The sequence below is a fragment of the Bufo gargarizans genome, chromosome 8 (genome assembly GCF_014858855.1).
Source record: "Bufo gargarizans isolate SCDJY-AF-19 chromosome 8, ASM1485885v1, whole genome shotgun sequence".
Taxonomy (NCBI): Eukaryota; Metazoa; Chordata; class Amphibia; order Anura; family Bufonidae; genus Bufo; species Bufo gargarizans.
The window spans coordinates 34,908,419-34,928,466 of record NC_058087.1 but is presented as its reverse complement, the minus strand read 5'-3'; the positions used below and the strand labels follow the sequence as shown (position 1 = coordinate 34,928,466).

Sequence of the window (20,048 nt, the reverse complement as noted above, 5' to 3'; positions counted from 1 at the left end):
TTCTTTTTTATATTTGTTGCCAAAATTTGTTTGCCTGCCCCCTTCCGCCACCCCGCCTGTAAAAACTGAGCCGTGCCAATGCCTCCATTACACAATGGCAAGAGGTTTGCTCTGCTGACCCCTAACCAGCTGCATTCAAGCTCGGAACATCTCTCCCGGCAGGAAACCTAAAGGCTTTCTAGCTTGCAGGCTAGCGTGCATTCAGGAGTGGTAACTGCAGGAAAAGCCCAATGCGCTTTGTTTCAGTGGCCTTTCTTCACAAAAAGATTAATCGTCTGTGAAATGGAAACTGCAAACAGCAAGTGACACAACGTGATCCCTTCGAGCCTTCCCTGATCAGTTCTGCTGTTGTATATCTCAAAGCCGCATGTGGTTAGGTCCGCTGTACAAGCAGGTGTTAATCAAGGACTCTGCTCCGAGGGGTCAAGCTTACTCCGTTAAAATATGCATTTATTTTTTAAATTTTTTTTTGAAGAGAGACCAAACGAGCTTTTGTTTGAGACCAAACGAAACAAATTAAGATTTCTCTAACGTTTTTATTTATTTAACCAAAATGTTTCTTAAAAAACAAAACAAAAAAAAAGCAAGCGGCCACCATTGCAGCCATAAATACACAGCCTACTTTGTACAGAATTTGCCTTTTTCAGTCACATTATAGAAAGGACACGGGGAAAAAAAAAAAAAACTAAGAAAAGCAAAAGTTCCAATAGCATAGCTAATTTGCTACACACCAGGAACAGGGGCTCCCCACAGATTTTAACAAGTAAGGGGGATTGCTAAAACTTTTTAAATGAAATCCAGCGTGTTCTACCTAAAAGAATAATCACTTTTTACTCTCGCCATTGCAAATTTTCACTCGCAAAAATGTTTAAAAGTGGCTAATGTAACACCGTTTCCTACGAGGAGAAGATCAAAGTGCTATATTACAAATGCATTATGATTAAAAAAGCACTGTGCAGCCTTGCTATTAAATGTTCTTTAAACCCTAAAAGGCTTCCCATAGATCTCCCTTGGCACTGCATATACAACCTTTGACAAGTAATGTAGACCATTTTTATTCATTGCCTAAAATTGTAGGCAATTATGTGCGTCATACTGGCCACCTGCAAACTCTGAATGCCTACTCTGGTTGTCAGCGCTAGGAAGAGAGAGAAAAACCCTAATGTCGCAGGGGGATTAATCTATGGAGAGAGTCCTCTTTAATAGCGTCGGCAGGTGAAATGGCCCAGCTGGTTACTGCGATGAGTGGCCAAGAGCAGCTTATGTACAGACATGCAACAAGACTTCACATAAGGGAAGGGAAGGAGGGGGGGGGAAATAAAATAAAAAGTCACATGCAAGGAAATAAGCCGTCGTCTTCGTTTGAAAAAATAAAAGAAAAATTGTTTCAAAGTGGAGCAAAACAGGTTAAGCCGTCAGCACTTAAAAGGATTGTCCGCTTTATACCATTGATGACCTATCCTCACGGTAGGTCATCAATATCAGATCAGCGGGAGTCCGACACCCGGCCCCCCCTGCTGATCAGCTGTTTGAAGAGAAGGCAGCGCTTATATGAGAGCTGCTTTCTCTGCTCACTGTAGAAATTGCAGTAGTGAGCAGGTGTAATTACAAATATGGCGTCCCCATTCACTTCTGTGGGATGGTTCTGTAGTTCAAGCGCATAGGGAGGAGCCATCCCACAGAAGTGAATGGGGACGCCATATTTGTAATCTCACCTGCTCACCACTGCAATTTCTGCGGTGAGCAGGTGAACAGAGCAGAGAAAGCAGCTCTCCTATCAGCGCTGCCTTCTCTTCAAACAGCTATCGGTGAGGATAGGTCATCAATAGTAAAAAATCAACCAACCCCTTTAAGATATATTTAGTCTAAATGGGTTGAAAAGTAAAATATTACTAGAAATATGTTCCCACGTAGTCACGGCCTCATGTGGAAGAAAAAAACGGGCCTGTTTGCTTAATTCATTATTAAGGACAGGCGGATTTTGCTGGGAATATTGCGGCTTTACCCACATGGCCGTTGTGGTATTCCAGTTAGATCAACAGGATTGGGGATAACTATTAGATTGGTGGGGGTCCTAGCTCTGGGACCCCCACTGATCACGAGAATGGGGGGCCTCGGACACCCTGCAGCCCTGTGAAAAAAACGGAGAGGCTGGGTGGGTATGCATGCTGTACTTGGCTATCTCCGGAACTCGCATAGAAATGAATGGAGCGGCCGCACGTGTGCCATACCAGCCGGTCCGTTCATTTCAGGGGTTAAGAGGACCCCGCGGATCTAATAGTTATCCCCTATCCTGTGGATACAGTACAACTTAATCTAACTAGAATACCCCTCTAACATGAGTTAAGTGGGGCTGTCCCAAGATGTAAAGGGACCACCGCTACATGGGATCATACCCACGGTAAGGGTTGAAATAATACAATGTGCCCCATTCTTAGTGGAATTGGACCAGATTCTTTGTCCTGAGTACTGGTTAAAGGGTGATACCAGATGGTGCGGCTAGCTGCATTTGACAAGCCACGCACCCCACAGCAGCTAATGGCAGCACAATTTTGCAGCTACATTCACTTCTATGAAACTTGCAGGAGTGCTGAACCGGGAAGTCCCATAGAATTGAATAGAGCAGTGGATGTAGAACCGCCGCATTCTCAAGGGGCTGTTTGGCGTCACTTGCGGACCCCTATTCGTGGGACCCCCAGTGATCAAACACCTATCCTGTGGATCGCGAATAAGTGTTATTAGTGCGATAACCCCTTTAAGTGCTCAAGCACATAGGCCTACGATTTAGGAACCCAATAACTATGATACATAGAGCATATACCAATACAATATAATGTCAAAAATCAGGCATACTCTCCCTAATCAGTACAGTAAGAATCATATACTATTCTATTAAAGGGGGAGGGTACACATGGAACCCCCAAATGGTCTTCATGGGACCCAAAGTAGTGATTCCAACACCGGGCCAGTTATTCCTTTTACAAAGCATTTAGAGCGGGAGGAAAGTGTAGCTCGTCTGGACTCTGCTACAGGCCTGACAGAGGGGGGCATATGTGGCAACCTATTATTTACCACCACCAGATCTGCACTTCAGGGGTCATTTAGTGTGCATGAGAGGCTTTACAATTAGTACTTAGTCATTAGGGTGGGTTCACACACGGCGCCACATATTTGGCTGCGGCAACTCAGATGCAAAATGCAGGTGTCACATGCAGAATTGGGTGCGGATTTGAGCCCGACTTCTGTTCACCAGGTACCACTGCACCCATGCAGGGGTGGGCGCGCACATAGACGGCGGTCACTATTCAAGCCTACGGGAACAGCTAAGCATATGGGATTCTCCCTGCTTCTCCTGATACGACCCCCCACCTATGTGGACAGCTGCATTTTAAAAACTGAAATCCAAAGACTAACAAATTTACTAAAATGTGATTTTTTTTGTTATATATAGAGGGGGGAAAAAAACACACTTTGCAACCTATTAAATGTCACTTGGTATAAATATTCACCTAGCTGACACTGAATAATCAGAGGCATCAACAGGATAACCTCAAAAAGTGATCTGAACATTACATGGAGAGAGGACTTGTGGAAGCTCTTTCATTAGCTCATCACGGTGACCTGAGGTTGGAGGCAGAGAAAGCATCTTCTCTCTAATGACTTTAAGTACAAGTGGCCTTTGACCAGCGATCATGTTAAAACACAAAGAATAATGAACTTCTTGTGTATTTCAGCTTGCCGTTCGAATAAAAATGTGAGCGAGGCTGCGGGCGTCCGCTGTGCTATATTTTTTTTTTATTATTTTCTTTTAAACAAATATGAGGGTGAGTCGAAAATTAACCGCACTCTGGCTGTGGAATTTATTTTAATCAACTTCCAGGAATGACAAATACACAGAATTTTGACATAATCTCCCCAGTCGCTGCTGTGCAGGTTTGAACGTGTTACGTCAGCTCATTTGTGACTGAGGTGCGAGAAAGAATGGCTGCCCCACTTTTGTGATCTGCGCGATAGAAGAGCGGCACGCAGCACTTAGTTTGGTGACGATATTTATCGGAGACTTTGTGCACAGTATAGAGGAAGTGTTTTGTCGTGAAAAAGTGTGTATGAATGGACAGAGAAGTTCAAGGGCGGCGATAGCCGGATGCCCGTCCATCACTGATGACAACATTGAGCAGGGACATGAGCCTAGAAAAGTGACTAGGGTTGCACCAGGTATCGAATTATCGACACCCAATTGATACTTTTGTACCGCTATTAATTGGATACCAGGATTTGCCTTTTACAGATACTAGGCTGCGCTACTGCGCGCGCCATGTTCCCTCAGCAGCACAGGGGAGAAGGAATCAGTCTCTCCCTCCCCCCGTGCCGCTGCTGCCACTGCCACCAATGTGAGGAGAGAGGGATGGAGGAGGGGAGGGGCTGTGGCCACTGCGCCACCAATGAAAATAACTAATGTTTAATACAGATACAGGAGGCGGCGGCAGAATCACACAGCCGTCACCCGACCTCTATGACAGGGAGCTGCGATCAGCGGTTGATTGCCGCGGATCGCAGCGCTCTGTCATAGTGGTTGGGTGTTCGCTATGTGATTCTGCTGCCGGCACCCGCCTCCTGTATCTGTATTAAACATTAATTATCTTCATTGGTGGCGCAGTGCGCCCCCCCCACTTACAGTATTAAAAACATTGGTGGCGCAGTGCGCACTCCCCTCCAACCCCCCAGTATTAAAGTCATTGGCCACAGGGTCACAGTGGCCACAGGGTCCCATCCTCATTGGTGGCAGTGGCAGTTGTGATCGGAGCCCCAGCAGTGTAAGCCTGGGGCTCTGATCGGTTACCATGGCAGCCAGGACGCTACTGAAGCCGTGGCTGCCATGTGCACAAAGCACAGGACAGCAGGGAGAGTGCGGGGTCCTATTCATCCTAATAGAGCTCTATTAGGGGGAATAGGACAAGGGATGAAAAGATCCTAGGTTCTAGCCCCTAAGGGGGAAATAGTTATTAAATAAAAAAGTTAAAAATAAATAAAAATAAAAGTTTACACAAAACACAGCAAAATATTAAGTATAAATCACCCCCTTTCCCAATTTTACATATAAAATATATAAACAATAAATAAAGATATCACCACATCTGAAAAGTCCAAACTATTAAAATAAAAAAAATAATAAAAATAAAAATCCTATGCGGTGAACGCCATGACAGAAAAAAAGAAAAAAATGCGCGATTCGCCATTTTTCTAGTCACCTTGTCCCCCCCAAAATATAGGATAGGACTATTCGATTATGGTCCGGACGTTCCATAAAATGCGGAATGCACACAACTTTTTTGGTGTTTTATTTTTTTTTGCATGGTATTGAATGGTATGGAGTATCGCAATACTTTTTTATGGTATTGAAATCGAATGTTGTGACAACCCTACGAGTGGCGGTGGATTATGTGGCAAATCATTGGCAAATAAGCCGTGGCTCTGTGGTGAAGACAGCGGTGCATTTGAGGATTGCAGCTCAGCCTAAAACGTTTTTTAATAAGGGAATACGAAAGCTTGACGATATATATATTAGGAGGATTCAAGGGATGATCGTGGATGATAGATATGTGTCACTGAGGTTCCTGGCCTCAGTGAAGTAAGAGCCGGTTTCATGTGTTAGCAGCAGTTGCTGTTTAGTATTACTGGAATAGCTGATCCGGGACGGCTTTTACCGGGAGTAGTCAAAATGCTGGGTGGGTGACTACTCCCCACGTTCCAGGCCGGGTCTTGGTTTGGCCTATAAAACACAGGCAGCACTGTCAGGTGGTGTGGATGACTCCTCTCTGTCAGTCTCTGTGTTGGGACCTGGGAGTTTGGGCCTGGATTAAGGCCTGCTACCTTGTTGGTGTGAAAGTAGGTGGATTCTGCTTTGTCCAAAGAATTCTTCTTTGCTGCATGGTGTGAACGAACACCAGAATCACAAGGTGACTGTTTTCCTTGAAACAGACTTTTTGTTTTGTCATTTACTTAATGTGTGAATAAACACTGAACTGTTTAATTCAAAGACTTTGTTGTTGCCTCTATACTGCATCCGCTAACCTGCCTATTAGATCGAATTCCCACAATATATATATATTACACAAATTCATTAATATTTACATCTATATAAGTTTGTATTACTTACATATTCTGGTTTTAACTTTTTGTCACTTCCTCGCACGGCTACTTTTTCAAGCTTATCTAGAGCAGCTATGATGGCTTCTTCATCCTTCATACGGAGCTCATCATGGATGATCTCAATATCTCGCACTGGGTTGACGGATCCTTCAACGTGGATGATGTCATCATCGTCAAAAGCGCCTAATTAAAAAAAATAGAGAAACAACATAAAAAAATAACTCCATAAAATACTACATAAACATCCACCGTCCAACTAATATTTTTGTATAACTTTGCAAATGAATCACTAAGGGCTATTCCCAATGAGTGCCAATAAGGTGTTCGGCGGTCTTTTAAAAAGTCTTCACAATGGCCAATGGAAACTGCACGGGGGAGGAATGGTCGTCACTACAATCATTCATCTACCAGGGAAGATGTGCTGCCGACTGCTCGCATAAAAGAATATATGCAACAGATGAGCGTTTGCTAGTTTGTCGGCTGTTTGCCATTTTGCTTACGATGGGGAACGAGTGTTCTTACGAGCGCTTATCTGCTCAATCACTGGTACTTTAGGGAGATTTAGCACCAGCGTCCATAAACTGAAGTCACACAGAAGCATGGGAAGTTTACCATAAAGAATTTAACATTCTAAAACGCCGGTCTTAAAGAACGTGCTCCTAATACTATGATCATCAAACATGCAGAAGAAGACAGCTGAGAGGTGGTCAGACGGCCATTACCAGAAAGGGCACCAGGCTGCTTTCTGACTGCTGTAAAAATGCTGTGAAGCCTGGAACAATCCAATACAGTCGGTCATCTATGACAAGATTGGGTCATATACTGAAAGAAGGAATCCAAAATGATCTGGAAATGATGTCCCAAAAATTTGAATCAACCAGTGACAAATCCTTTAATAAATAAGTCTTGCACCCAATATATAACTGATGTCCAGGACCTTCACCACCACCCTCTATCTCAATTATTTTCCTATAGTGTGCAAGCACGAACACCGCTGGTGGATTGCAGGGTGGTCGTAACCATGGAAAAGAGCAGTGTATAATTTGATGGAAAAACAAATCCAGCCAACAAGGGAGGCAATATGGACAATCACAATACATTAGTAAGTGCCTTGTATTAACTTTCTCTACATGATAAATGCCACTTGCTGAAGCGAGACAACCCCTTTAAGTTTTCTGGACTCAATGGCAGTAGGGTGCATTCACATAACCTTATCCATTTTGTGGTCCGCAAACCTGCAAAATATTGATGCGGACCTTGTGCATCCCGCTTTTGGCGGGTCCCATTGTCAAAATCCCTCTTCTTGTTGCCAAAACAGACAAGAATAGGACACGTTCTATAATCTGCGGCTCGGCCACACAGATGCAGACAGCACTCGGATGACATCTGTGTGCTGTCTGCATTTTTGTGGCCCCTTGGAAATTAATGGGTCAGCGTGCGATCTGCAAAAAATGCAGACCAGACGTGAACTAAACGAAAATATGGTCGTGTGAATGCACCCTAATCCTGAAATATATGGTCAACATGATCACCTAAACATTGCAGAATAATTGTAGTCCCCATCAAATAATTCTGGTGCATCTCTTCGTAGAACCCTACATTGTGCTGTTCCTCTGTTATTCCTAATATAAAGTATTAAATACATTGACAACAGTGTGCTATCATTCCCCTGGTCAAAGAGGTGTACCTCTAAACAGCTGGTCACGAGTCAGACCATGCTGACACACCAACCCAAGTGCTAACACCCATTTTTTTTTTATACATTTCTAGCAGGCATAACAGAGGAATTAGTTCATGAGAAATACAATGGTTTCCTAAAAAAGAGCTGTCAGGAGAGGTGAGGGGTCCCCTTTGAGCAGTGGGTTTCCGCACAGCAGGAGAACTGCAGTAAAAGTCAACACCTAGCTAGGTAAATAATCAGGTCACGGGACAGTGGAAATCAAAGACAACACGGGGAAGATGGGTAAATAGCGGACAGCGCCCTCTGTGGTGAGGAGCACCAATGATAACAGAAGGATGAGACTTCGCCGGTGCTGTTCTCCGGTGACCTTGAACAAGTCACTTTTGTCGCTGGACGTGGCATAAAGATTAGACTGTAAACTCAGTTGGGCAAAGAATCTGTGCCGCCAAAATTCGGCGTATTGCTTTGCATAAAAATTTTATGCGCTATATAAAAGCTCTTTATTATCATCGTAATTATTACATTTTTGCTCAGTTCTTGATTACTTGCTAACTGTAAACTTAATTACCAATAGGTGACCAGCGCTTTGCGGCGAAGGCTCGTAATGTGCATTCACTGACTCATCCTATAACGTTTCTGAAATTGTAGCCGGTGTCATTAATGTCCCTGCCCGGGCGCATCATAAGCTTCATTAAAAACACTCAACCCAAACAAAAACTGGCCGTGGACAACATATTCTAGACATGGCGGGCCACACGTGTCACTGTTACACTATGCGACCCAAATGAGGGAACGAGATGGTCCTTGAAAGGACATTTCAGAAAGGCGATATCAAGCACTTCTGAAGCCAGTGTCACACAAGGGCGTCCAGAGGACTTTTTGGAACTTTTGTCACAAGTAGTGTTGAGCAAACTTATGGTTTAAGTTCGGCGTCTAAAGTTCGGCTTATCGAAGAATCCCGATATGGATTCCGAATTCAGTTGTGGTCCGTGGTGGCGGAATCAATAATGGGATTCTTCTAGAGCCCAAATCCGGACTTTAGACGCCGAACTTAAACCACAAGTTCGCTCAACACTAGTGATGAGCGAACCTCTGTTTTAAGTTCGGCGTCTAAAGTTCGGCTTCCGGTTAGCGGAGAATCCCGATCTGGATCCGGATATGGATTCCGACTTCCGTTGTGGTCCGTGGTAGCGGAATCAATAATCGGCCATTATTGATTCCGCTACCACGGACCACAACGGAAGTCGGAATCCATATCCGGATCCAGATCGGGATTCTCCGCTAACCGGAAGCCGAACTTTAGACGCCGAACTTAAAACAGAAGTTCGCTCATCACTACTCAACACTAGTCACAAAAGTCTTTGGTTGGGTTTGATTAAATAAACTAACAAAACTCCTTTCATATGAAATCAATGGAAAAGTGGACGTAAAAAAGTATACAACACTACAGCTGACCATACACAACAGAGTTGTCAGAGGAATGATTTTCATTTTCCGATTGGCCCTCCAGAGTACCAGGGGATCCTAAAGGTCCAGGAGAAAATAATCATTTTGAGCTGCTTGGAGCCAATAATTTGCAACTATGATCCATTTATTTGAATCAAACCCTATAAGTAGTGTTGAGCGAACTTCTGTTTTAAAGGGAACCTGTCACCGGGATTTTGTGTATAGAGCTGAGGTCATGGGCTGCTAGATGGCCGCTAGCACATCCGCAATACCCAGTCCCCATAGCTCTGTGTGCTTTTATTGTGTAAAAAAACTGATTTGATACAAATGCAAATTAACATAAGAGTCCTATCTTACTTGTGTGACCAGAGAAGAGTCATATTTTCAAGCTCTGACTCATCTCAGGTAATTTGCATTTGTATCAAATCGGTTTTTATACACAAAAAAAGCACACAGAGCTATGGGGACTGGGTATTGCAGATGTGCTAGCGGCCATCTAGCAACCCATGTCCTCAGCTGTATACCCAAAATCCCGGTGACAGGTTCCCTTTAAGTTCGTTGTACAAGGTTCGGGTTATCTAAGAATTCCGTTATGGATTCCTCTACAACGGATCATAACTGAATTCTTAGATAACCCGAACCTTGTACGCCGAACTTGAAAACAGAATTTCGGTCATCCCTACCTATAAGCTTTTATCGATGATATTGGGGTTGGGCCCGGAGAATAACTTCCTCTGGTGGGCCCAAAGAACCTCCGTCGGACCCTGTTGCAGGTTGAGCACCGATTTTTTTTCTCAATGGAGAGAGGGGAATAATTTCGCTACCAGACGTCTCTAGTGGGGTTATGCTTTTATTCTTTCTTTCTTTCACCTATGATAAAGAAAGCAGCTCAAGGATAAAGACTCAGAAAACGAGCTGAAGACAATGTCACATATTTGAAAAGTAAGCAACAAAATATGAAAGTAGTTTTAACGACCTGCAGACTATACAATGACTGATGTAAAACATACAAATCAGAGAACATACAGGACATGACACCCTCTTTCTAACAAAGCTAGAACCAGCCCTGTACCTCATATGGATCCAGAGATCTCCACATTTATTGCTCTGTAGATTTACATCAAGCTGACAGCTCAGGGGGTGTGTCCTTTCTGCTGCAGCTCAGGGGATGTGTCCTTTCTGCTGCAGCTCAGGGGGCGTCTACTTTCTGAAACCGCTCAGGAGATGTACCCAACTCCAACCAAAACTTACTCTGTCTCTTCCCCCATGCAGTTAAACCGTCTCTGCTCAATATTTTTGCTTCCATTTTGCAAGAAATCCATCATACGTTGCAATTCTTTGATAGACACAAACGCCGGACTTTCAGATTTTTTGCTTTATCAGATGCCAGATTAAAGGAATTTTCTTGCATCAGGCCACCTGCACACGACTGCGGGTGAACGGACATAAGATCTGCACAAATTTCTGTGCGGCTTTATCTGCACCAAAACACGCAATGTCTATGTACGGTTTTTGGTGCGGATTAGATGCAGGTTTTGCCGCAGATCTCTCCATTAAAAAGGCTGAAATCCGCAGCTAACTCCGCAAACATAATTAACACACTATTAAGGCTACATGCACACGACCGTATGTGTTTTGCAGTCCGCAAAAAAAAAAAAAAAAAACTGATGACATTCGTATGCCATCCGTTTTTTTATTTGGTGGATCCATTGTAACAATGCGTAAAACGGAAAAGAGTAGGACACGTTCTATTTTTTTGCGGGGCTACGGAACGGACATACTGATGTGGACAGCACACGGTGTGCTCTCCACATTTTTTGCGGACCCATTGAAATAAATGGGTCTGCATCCTATCCGCAAAAAAACTAAAAAACGGAACGGACACGGAAACAAACGTTCGTGTGCATGTAGCCTAAATCTGAAAGCCGCAACTGCAGGCCAATTTCCGCACGAAAAAAAATAAATCTATGTAAACTCGCACGTGATACGCTACATGTGCAGATGGCCTAATTCTGACATGATATCCTGCGTTATAAAACCGTACGATCGGACACAAGCTCTGTAACATGGACAGCCAGTGAGCGCGTCACGGATTCTAGCCTCAGCCGAGCTACTGTAGAAGAGCGGAAGTTGTCGTAACTTTGTATCTACAGCTGGAAGGAATGAATGGCGATGGGAGACCAGCTGCAGGGAAGGTGTCGAGCGTCAACAACGTGATTTTGATCAGAGGAAAGAGCGGATTCCCAGATGTATAGCTTCCTGCCATTAATCAGGAGAGCGACAAGTACTAAATAAATCCGGCTCCAGGCGACTTTCCCCCACTGCCTCTTTACTATGCACCAAAGTTACAAGAAATGATGATCTGATCGTTCCGGCAGGGTCTGAGTTTCCATGGGAAACGGGGATTGGCCTGAAATCATCTGGCAGACCTCTCCCCCAGCTTCAATCTACTTTATCACTGTGGTTTTGACCGTGATTAGATAATGAACCACTCAGACACACAATTTACACAGCGGCTAATTTTGTCGGCCTGATTCGAGGGTATGGTTTTTGAGGGGGCCATCAGAGAAGCTGGGGAAGGTACATTTGTCATCCATGAGTGACAAGCACTCACAATGTGAACAAAATGGTGCTGGCCCTTGTTAGGAGCACACGCTATTAACACGCATTTAAAGTGCAGCCGAAGCCATAATTTGAAATTGCCAACCGGAGGCGCGAGGGTACGGCAGGCAGATATTACTGGAGTATGTGTGCTGACTTCATGCACTTTTCATGACATGATGGGGCAACACGCTAACTAGACTTTATGCAAATGAGGCAGGCAAAGGAAAGATAATTATTTCAATAAAAGCAGATAACACGTAATACCTCCAGGAAGACACCGGCCTGCAGAAAAAATATACAAGTCGCTGCGCCTTATACTGTCAGTCTGAAACACAGGAACCGCCAGATATCTAGAACAATTACGGTAATTATTCCTTTGCCTTCTCAAAAACTGCTGCAGTATTCTTATGGCTCTATGCTGTGCCATTCCTGTATTATTCCTGCTAGAAGTTATGAATGAATTGCTAGTAGTTTACAATGAAGGTTCAGATGGGTGTTACCAGTTTGGGACAGGGGGGGGTGACCCTGCACAGTCTGACACTGGCAGCACTGATTGGACAGTAACAGACTGCAGAGACACTCCCCCCAACCGGTAACACCCATCTAGACCATCATGCAAACTGCTAGCAATTTATTCCTAAGGCTAGGCCTACACAGCGCCATTTGCTATGCAAATTTTTTTTATAACGGTAGTCAATGGAGTCGCTTGCGACATGAAGCGGATGAGACTTGGATAGATTTTTTGCAACTGTCGTGTCGCAGTATGGCTAAAATTATGAAAAAATAAAAATAAATGTTGCGCGACTTTCCTGCGACACAGCTCACCAGGTAGCCCTACCCTAACTTCTAGAATGAATAATAGAGGAATGGCACAACACAGAGTCATAAGAATTGATGCTCCAGAATTGTTATTACATGGGAAATACATGAAGATATTACAACAGACATGTCAGGGGAGGTGACAGGTCCTTTTAAAACTAGCCAGTAGTTTTGATGCCGTTTTAAAAGGGTTTTCCGAGACTTTTCTACTGATGACCTATCCAGAGGATGTCCTCTGGATAGACCATCAGTATCTGACCAGTGGGGGTCCGACACCCGGGATCCCCGCCGATCAGCTGTTTGAGAGGCCTCTGGTGCTTCTGTGAGAGCTGCAGCCTTCTCTCAGCATCATGCAATGTATAGCGGCTATGCTCGGTATCACAGCTCAGCCCCATTCACTTCAATAGGGCTGAGCTGCTCCTAGTCCATGTGCCCGATGAACGTTACGTCAATAGCACGACACGACTGCAACTGTATGCAGGCATGGGGTTTTATGGGGATTTATGTACATATGCTTTACTTTCCACCATCAGGGTTACATGTGAATTTTGGCATGTATTTCACCAATTGTCATTGCAAGAGGGGTGACTATCTGCATCCAGCCTTGAATTCCAAGCAGATTTTTATTTTATTTTTTAAATCAATCTGCATGTAATCTGCCCAGATAAATCACATGATATAATAACAGGTTATGTCTAAAACAAGGTGCAGGATTTAAAAAAAAATAAAAATAAAAATTATATTTCTCTATCTTTACCTGTGCCAGTTAAAGGAATCCGGTCATCAGAAAAGTCACTGATAAAACGGGCATTATTTCATGTAGGATTAGCTCAGCTGGATGTAATGATAGCCTTTACTTAGAGATCCATTGCTTTATTCCACAGAAAAAAATGAGCCGTTAAGTGCACTGAGGGCGGCCCCATGCCACTCTGTGCACCTTGTTCCGCCTGCTTCCTATGCAAGCCCCTCCCTCTCCTTCTTGACTGACAGCACTAGGTGAGATGCCTATGCAGCAGCACGTCCCTGTCAATTGAGAAGGAGAGGGTGATGGACTGGCGGAGGAAGTGGGAGGAGTAAGGGTGCACAGAGTGGCTTGGGCCCGCCCACAGTGCCCTTAACTGCTCATTTGCATATGGATTAAAAGTTCTTTTTTCCCCCCAGAATGAAGGAACAAATCGCCAAGTGAAATGGATCATTACATTCAGCTGAGCTAGCCCTACAAGACATTGTGTCTGGTTTACCAGCGAATTTCCTGGTGACATCCCTTTAAGAGACTATTCCTTAGGGGTGCACAACCTGCGGCCCTTGATACCCTTCTGTGTGGCCCCCAACCATCTGGTGACAGACATGTATGTCTGTTTTGTGGCTGCTCAAATGTATTTTTCAGAAATTCTTCAATTAGATGTGAGTCCTTAAACTGTAACTAGATACTAATGGTATATACTGTATCTTCAATATGCCATAATTACAGTATTTCAGTTGGTAATACCTCTTTAAATTTTATTTTTGGGCCTTGACGTTGGTTCAGTCTGATAATGTGGCCCCCACCCAGAAAACGTGCACCCCTGATGCACCCAAATCAAATGAAAGCAGATTTATTCCATTGTGCAAAGCCCTAAGAAGATCCCATAAATCCCCTACAAAATGTCTTTTCTGATCTATTCCTCAGCCTTGGCTCCCATGTTCTAACCATGTCAGGATCTTATGACTGTGTTATGTATTCATCTGAACAGAACCACTACACTTAGTTGCAGGCTATCATCAACCAATTCATTCTCTTGCTTGAAATCAAGTCATCCAATTACTCCTTGACTAATCAAGGCTGTTTTGGCTTTTGCTTTTTTTCAGAGGTACTCCACAGCATAAACAGTTCACTTACAAGAAATGGAAAAGGGCTAATCAGCGGAATTATTGTTTTGCTGCTGTAATTTGTGGCATTTAAATGGAGGTGCTGATTGGACTGAAAGTTTTATAATATTGCATAGAAAACTAGCTGATACAAACGGCAAGATGGCCTTTGTCTTCGGCTGGAACCACCACTCGACAAGATCTCGACTCGGAGACGCCTGCGTGGAGGACGCAGCCCGGCACAAGGTAACAGCACCTTAGTTTGGAGTCCGGCCTAAGTGGAATATGGCACCAGGAATTGTGGCAACTGCACTTTTTGTTCTCAGTGCATTTTATTTCCTGAAAATTATGATAATGAGCAGTTGCATGCAAAAATAAACGGTCGCCGGGCACCATTATATCTCACTGGAAGGGATGTGTCGCTGCTCCGCCGGTCCGGGATGAAGACAAATTGAATGCAAAAGGTTTGCATGAGATTAAACACAGGGCACTATGTACTGTAATTACCCCCCGGCACCACTCCTGGGCTAGGTTCACAGCAAAAAAACAACAACAAAAAAAAAACAACATATTGGTAGCAGAATTAGAAGTAAAAGCTGAAAACAGGTCACTTTTGGAGTTTTATAAGCGTTTTGGAATCGTTGTTGAGTACGGTTTTTCTGCTTTCCCAGTGACTATAGAAAACCACCCTCAAATCTGCTTCAAAGAAGACAGGGTAGGTTCACGCCTTTGTTGAACAGCCTGCCGGAGTTCACCGGATGGGGCCTAGCCAGATACTGCTTTTTACCTTTGAATCCCTTGACTATGATGGGATCTGACCGCTTTCTGGTAAAATGCTGGCTTTCAGCTTTGTATGGCCGAAAAGCGCCACTTATGCCAGAAAAAGGTCGGATCCCATTATAGTCAATGGGGTCCAACGGTGAAAAGCCGTATCCGTATCATTTTTGGATTTAAATAAATGTCCTACACCGTTTAAGGCCTGATTCACACAACCGTTGTTTGGGCCCATAGCCAAGCCGCATTTTCTTGGCGGCTCAGAGGAGGACCGACTCACTTCAATGGGGCCGCAAAAGAAGCGGACAGCACTCCGTGTACAGTCCGCATCCGTTGCTCCGTTCCGTGGCCCCGCAAAAAAATTTTTTTGTCCTATTCTTGTCTGTTTTGAGGACAAGAATAGGCATTTCTATTATGGGCGGCCCGTTCTGTAAATTGCAGAACGCACATGGACGGCATCCAATTTGCGGAGAGCAAAACACGGTGCGGTGTTGTGCATGTAGCCTAAGACTAGATTCACAACATCCGTTGATCGGTGGGTGTGCAGCCAATATCAGGCCACAGCAGTAACCTGTCCACCTGCATCGTGACGCAGGGGGGGGGGCAGGTCACCGCCGCAGCCTGCTATTGGCTGCAAATCACCCCCCGTCTCGTCAACGGATGCTGTTTTCTGCAGGCAGGGAAGATATGAAGACGGCCATGGAGCGATCAGGAAGGAAATTGGCATAGTAGGGGCGTGTTTCAGTCTTGGATAACCCCTTTAATTATTGTTATAGTTGCATAGTACTATAACTAAAAATATATTGCAAAGTATCATCTTACAGAGCCGATGACTCCATTCTAGTAGCCAAGCTGACATCCTTAGTGGTACAGAAATATTTTAGAAGACACCAAATGAAAAGCCCAAAAATATAGGTGTTAGTAGCCCTGTTTTTAGCTGCACTGCCCCCTGGGAGTTGTCCACACCAGACTAGCTGATCAGAATACACTTATCTTAACCATACCATTAACTGGGCATTGTCAAACGGCTTGGAAGGCCCTGCTTCCTTTTGTTTTCCTCCATACGTTTCTATTCGACACTCAGAGCTGCGCTCCTTCTGGCACACTGTACAATGCAGACTTTCCTTGAGCACGCGGCATCAGAGCCGCTTGCTTAATGGCTTTTGTTAGGTGCCCTAGTGTTTCAAGTTTTGTCGCCTTCCAAGCCCTAGCGACTTGCAATCATTTGCCGGCCTAATTGTGGAGATTTATCAGCTTTTCTTATGCGTAGAACGCAGCAATTAAAGATGAATGGAGATGGGGGTGAACTATAGGTTCAATTGGGTGAAATTAAAGCAAATTACTCCTGGATGTGGAACTGCGTATATAGAACCCACAAATGATTTGCAATTCTCCTTGATGATCTATCTTAACAAGTGACAAACAACTGCGTGGCTAAACTGAACGGCGAGATTTATTGCACAAATTTAGGTAAATATAGTGGAACAAATAGTGCATAAAAGCTTTAATATCTTCATAGTAAATCACGGATCTGCAAAATACGGATGCGGTCCGTGAGCAGTACACTTTTTTTTTTTTTTTTGCAGACTCTGGCTTCAATGGGTCTGTGGTCTACATTTTACGGACATAGTCTATCTTTTTGCCAAATGGACATACGGATGCATAAAGCACATAGATCATCCATGTGCTTTCCGCATCCTCACGTCCCTTCTACAAAAAACAAAAAACATGTCCTACACTTGGCCTGAAAATGCGGAACACGGATCCACTGGTCAACTAAAAAAATAAATAAAAATGCAACAAGGACGGTATCCCCAATTTGCAGACCACAAAATACATAGGGTTGAGTGCATGAGGCCTAACACACTGGCATCGCCTATAAACAGCCTATATTTTTACGTCTTTATTTCAACAGCCTGAACCCCTTTCCTCTTCCCATGTTCTATGTTCGAGCGCCTTGTTCATTGCTTTGTATCCACTGGGAATTTCTCACCAATCACCATATAAAAAAAATTGGTCACGGGTATCTACAAGATGTCCATGTCCTTGTGGTACGTGGTAAAAGGCAGATTGCAAACAAGCAATTTAACCATAGACCGTGGACCCCATCTGATAATAAACCCAACGTTTGTGATCGCCCTTTGCTGCAGAGGGACATTCGGACAAATCATTCATACGGGGAACTGTCATATCTTAGCATTGCATATTTCTGGGTCTTAACTAAAAAGCTATTCCAATACAAAAAAATTATCATATATACACACTAGATAGGTCTAGGCTGCCGGTTTTCACTAGTGACTTCACATTTTGCAATGCAAAAAGTGAAATCTGCTGCAAATCATAAAATGCAACATTTTGCTGTGGATTTCAGCTGCAGAATGTCCACAACATATTGGTCCTGTGTGGGCATACCCTAAAGTTGTAGTGTGCGTGCTCAACTGGAGCTCAACATAAACTTCCCAGTGCTGTCATCCAGGTGGGCGAGAAAGACTAAAACCCACAATGAACAAGGGCACCTTTGTTCCCACTCAATACCAAACTGCACAATATACAACTTATCACATAAAAAATGTAAACATTGCATCAACTAAGGATTCATACAAACCCACCACCAAGGATCCCTTATTTAAAAAAACAAAAAACAAACAGTACATTAAACTTGATATCCATCTTTCACACTGTTCCGGTTTCAGACCATAGATCAGGCATGTTCAACCTGCGGCCCTCCAGCTGTTGCAAAACTACAACTCCCAGCATGCCCGAACAGCATACAGCTAGTCAGCCTACAGCAGGGAATTGTGGGAGTTGTAGTTTTACAACAGCTGGAGGGCCGTAGGTTGAGCATCCCTGCTATAGATCTTTTCAGCCTGTCCACTGTATACTTCAAATCTTGGGTCAAATACGAATTGCCAAGATGCATTGGAACCGTTCAAATCAATTATTGGGAAAAATGATGGGGGTTGAACATTCTCCTCTTTTTTTGAGATTGAATATGAAATAAGCACGGTGGTACTTTATTAAGCAGGGCCTCCCAAAACATATATAATATGTGTAGCATTTTTGGACCATTACTGGTCGGAATGTTCACGACGCATACTAGGTAAAGCTTCGGTAATTGCTTTGAGTCTTTTCAAGTGCACTAAGCTCCGTACTGTACAACTTGCTATTTTTCAGCTATAATCCTTTATGCTAACCTGCGGCGACCTGTCTCACTTCAGACATATTTCAGAAGAAAATATATATATATGTCGGCTAGAATATTTCTTAATCTAAGGTATAAAATTGCTAGAATAACGAAACTACATATTTACTCGTTTCTATGTCCAAAGATTCCCAAAAAGTTTGTTACCTGAAGAGGACATGGGAAATCGTCCTCGCCTTCCACAGATATTCATTTCTCATGCACATAGAATTGGTAGAACCCACCCTGATGAAGGCCGTACACATAAAGAACACAGCCCCGCCGCTCACATAAGAGACAGTAATCTATGGGCCACTCGCTTGCCTTGCTCACAAACAATTTCTTGTAATTGTGCAATCTCTTCAGGCTCCAGTATAAACCAAAGTGCACCAATTTCCCTGTGCTGATTGTCTAGTGCTATCTACTGCCCGTAGACCTCCGCTCACCAGATACAAGTGTTCAGCAAGAAATTCTAACAACACCATGAGCCTATATACACTGATGACATGGAGGATGCAAGAGATCAGTTACCGCAAATAACAGAAAAATATATGTATGTGACCAGTGTTGTGGATCTCCAGCTACTACAACACCCAACAAACCCCGAGACACAGTCAGTTGTAGGTCAGAGGCTAGCACTCTAACTCTACAGATTTTTATTTCGACTCCCTCATCCAATTGGCTGCATCATGTCCAACACAGAGGGATCTAGAACATATCTGCATGACACCGTACGAACGATTGGTCAATTATATAAAAGTCTTAGTACTATAAAAACATTTACTGCTCTTTAATTTGGCCATGGACATGAGGATCTTTTTCTTAAAGGTGATAAGTGTAGGATCGTTGGGTCTGACTGTTGAGAACTCGCAGATCATGGCGGCGGTCCAAAATGCCCTACCTGAATGAAGCGGTGGTCATCTCTGTGTATAGCCACACCATTCGCCGTCTCCGGTGAGCGCCCTGGCCTCCTCAGAGCTTACCAAGCACACTGCCGACCATTGGATAGCGGCTATGCTCGATATTACAGCCCAGCCGCATTCGCTTGAATTCACTGAGCTTGGCCGATGAACATGGCGTCACTTGGCTAGGAAGAGGCTGCGGCAGTTGATTGACCGGAGTGCTGGAAGTAGGACCACCACCGATCAGATATTAAAGACCTATCCTCAGGATAGGTCATAAATATTAAAACACCCGGAAAACTCCTTCAACCTATCAGTCAAAAGAGATATTTCATGTGTCTATGAAATAAACATTTATTTGATGCGCTTCACAAATTTCATGGTTGGGGAAACGTAAAGATTTTTTTAGTTTTTTTTTTACAAAGAAATTAAAATATCAAACGACAGTAATCCTCATTTTAGCAATCCCCTGCCCCACTGATGTAGTGTCGGAACCGCTGGACACTGCAGTCATTGGCCACAGTGGTGTCAAAGCTTCATGGCTGCAGCCAGCAATTGGTTGCAGTGGTCATGTTGATTGCTGATTGCTATGGGCAACAAAGCTATTATTTCTGTACATATTAACAAATGGAGGTCCTTGTCT

The 20,048-nt window shown here is 43.8% G+C and overlaps 1 protein-coding gene across 3 annotated transcripts in view; it reads right to left on the bottom strand.

The window, feature by feature from the left end:
• The window catches only part of OLA1 (Obg like ATPase 1), a 134,370-nt gene that overhangs the window by 56,571 nt on the left and 57,751 nt on the right, over positions 1–20,048 (bottom strand). For all 3 annotated transcript variants that reach the window (XM_044303602.1, XM_044303601.1, XM_044303600.1), the window contains one exon: positions 6,158–6,333. In XM_044303602.1, coding sequence (XP_044159537.1) covers positions 6,158–6,333 — 176 coding nt within the window. The remainder of the gene's footprint in view (positions 1–6,157; positions 6,334–20,048) is intronic.